The 2,714-nt window shown below is 37.3% G+C and overlaps 2 protein-coding genes across 2 annotated transcripts; one reads left to right on the top strand and one right to left on the bottom strand.

Moving 5' to 3' along the window:
* Positions 1-115: 115 nt before the first annotated feature.
* Positions 116-1,245, top strand: LOC140965493 (putative clathrin assembly protein At5g57200; the record flags this gene model as incomplete). The annotated part of the gene is made up of 3 exons (XM_073425554.1): positions 116-191; positions 386-510; positions 632-1,245. Coding segments are annotated over 3 exons (609 nt in total), but the record flags the coding sequence as incomplete, so codon positions are not given.
* A 367-nt stretch (positions 1,246-1,612) lies between these two features.
* Positions 1,613-2,707, bottom strand: LOC140965492 (uncharacterized). The gene is made up of 2 exons (XM_073425553.1): positions 2,397-2,707; positions 1,613-2,271 (listed from the first exon to the last, which is right to left on the bottom strand). Exons 1-2 carry the CDS (start codon positions 2,682-2,684, stop codon positions 2,125-2,127), a joined length of 435 nt encoding a protein of 144 aa, XP_073281654.1. The 5' UTR covers positions 2,685-2,707; the 3' UTR covers positions 1,613-2,124.
* Positions 2,708-2,714: the final 7 nt, after the last annotated feature.

The raw sequence follows: 2,714 nt of genomic DNA, 5'->3' as shown, positions 1-2,714 counted from the left end.
CCAAGAACCTGTTGATCTACTGGTATGGTTTTCCCCTTCAATGTTTCGTTTGAAGGTTACAAGACTTAAGGGAGACTCAAAATTTTCTAGCTTCTTCTATGTAAAACTTTTGCAGGGTTTGAATGAAATAAATCCGAAGGCCGTGGAACTAGAACACAGCAATGCATTGGCGCTTGCAATTATTCAAACTGGTAACCAATTATTACCGCTAGCTGCTTTTCTTGTACAATTGGATTCAATTGCTCGTTGGCTTTTTAAATCTTCTGAAACATTTGATTCTAGATATTATATACATTCACTTGTATTGTCATATATGCACGAAATATAGATGATCACTAATGCTGAATATTGTTGCTATATGTGTGTGTGTGTGTTCTAATTTCAGGGAGTGATCCGCTGTATACGAATAGTAATGCCTTGATGGAAATAGGAAAGAGTTCTGGATGGGAATTGGCTTTAGTAACAGCTCCGAGCTACATTAACAAACCCCAACCACCTGAAACCAAAATGGTATATTACTTTGATTGCATCATTTGGATTACATCAACATTTGAATAGAAAAAAAAATCTTACGTGTACATTCATGAAATAGAATTATATTATAAACTAGATTGATCCTACTTCTACACAGGCTGGAGGGTTCGACAAGCTGTTACTTGACAGCTTGTACGAAGATAACTCGGCCAGGAGGCAACTGCAGCTGCACAACACAGGTTACAGCGCAGGCTATGGGTACGAAATGGCTGCACATAATGCAGCATTCGATCAAATACATGATCCTTTCGCCATGTCCAACAGCATTGCGCCTCCAGCAAATGTGCAGATGGCATTGATGTCTCAGCAAGAACATATTATGATGATGAATCAACTGCAAATGATGCAGCAGCAGCAAAATAATACAATGATGGTGCCGCATAACGGGTATGCAGCCCAGTACTATCAGCAGCCGCAGCAAATGGGAACTTCTAATCCATTTGGCGATCCTTTTAGCTATCCGCAGAGTACGTCGCAGCATAATGGAAACCACATGTTGATATAGAGATCAAGAGTTTATTGGGTTTTGTTTGTATTATTTGATTTTTTTGGGAGGAAGATGGTTTGTGGAAGTTAAAATCACGAAAACATGCAGACATTCTTGCGTTTTCATTGTACCTTCCATACCGCATGATCTGACTGTATAAACTAAGAGCCAACTATTGTAAAAACTATATAGATTTACTGTGAATACCACTTATCAGGGTCCGATTTGTGTTACAAAATATCTTATCTTAGTAACCATATTGCATAAAATATAATTATTTTATTCATTAGAGTATCTCTGTAATATCAAGTTCCAAAGCCTTTGTAGCATCTTGCTTATTATTATTTTTTTTTTTGGAAAAAACAAATGGCCGTGGATTTTCCAAAAATATAGTTCTCCCGAGAACGCAAGACACTTGTATACAATTCAATTCCAATCTTAATTTTCTCTGTTTAATTAGAGTATTTCTCGTGTGTGCGCGCACGATCTTCTTCTTTTCTTTTTTTCTTTTTGCGTGGAGACCACAAAATTTCACTTAAAATCTTGGCAATACATAAAAAAAACAAAACAAAACAAAATCTACAATTATAATCGACAGAAGCAGTAATAGATTTACAAAGGTCGAGACCTGCTCTCAAGAAAATGCTACGAGTTTATCCATAGTCCTATACGGATTGAAATAGCTTAATAAAAAATCATCTAAATCAACAGAAAAAATAATGGATTGCGGGATCGATATCACAAAACCTTCTGACCAAGACGTCGTAACGAAGAGATGATGGTTTCAAGACAACATAGGAAAAGCATTGAAAGTTTGTTCTAACAGATACTCAACTGTCCTATCTATGGGGCTTATGTTTTTTTCTGAAAAATTGGTCATTAGCAGAGAAACCGCCCCACCGTCCTGCATGTTTGTGCTAATCTTCTAATGCTTTCTTACCAGTAATATTAAGTTGTATTCGATGAAAGTGTATTTACAAGGCTGTTCGTATCAATTCGAATCAATAAACCAAATCTATATGATGCCCAAAAGACATTGTTTTGCTAAATGAAGGAGGAGAAGGAACTACACAGAATGCACACATTCAAAATACCTCACACAGTCACATATCAGATAAAAAATTGCTGATTTTTCGAAGCTCGTTGAGTGCAACCGTGGCCGTGACTCGTTCTTCGTTGGAAAAACCATTCTTTAAATTCTCTGGTGATCCCAGCTGATCCCGATTCAGTTGGAGGGCAGATTCAATCATCTGCAGGACCAAATGAAACCAGTTAAAAATGAACTGAAGCTCAAGGAAAGATTGAATCTGATATCCAGGATTAGAAAATAAAACACGGCAGTTCTAAACTGCAAAAGACAAGATTCATTTGATACCTGGATGTTTTCGAACATGGATTGACCAAGATTCCTCAAGCTGATCATCACATTCTGGGTGACTGTATCTCCGTGGCTGGTGCTACATGAGCCATCATATACATCAGACATAAAAGAAGTAGCATCTTTTTCCTGACCACTACTTACACTGTTGCAAGTTTTCGCAACTTCAGCTGGTGGTGGTTTCTTGAATATTCCCCCATTGGCATTTCTTCCAAACTTCCATAACCATGGAAATTTACCAGATAGAAGCTTTATTGGTTTTACCCCCACAGCTGATTTTTCCATGGAATCCTCATTTTGCTTAAAACTTGGAGA

This window comes from Primulina huaijiensis, unplaced genomic scaffold (assembly GCF_012295235.1).
Source record: "Primulina huaijiensis isolate GDHJ02 unplaced genomic scaffold, ASM1229523v2 C13302701, whole genome shotgun sequence".
Taxonomy (NCBI): Eukaryota; Viridiplantae; Streptophyta; class Magnoliopsida; order Lamiales; family Gesneriaceae; genus Primulina; species Primulina huaijiensis.
This window is presented reverse-complemented; position numbering and strand designations above follow the sequence as displayed.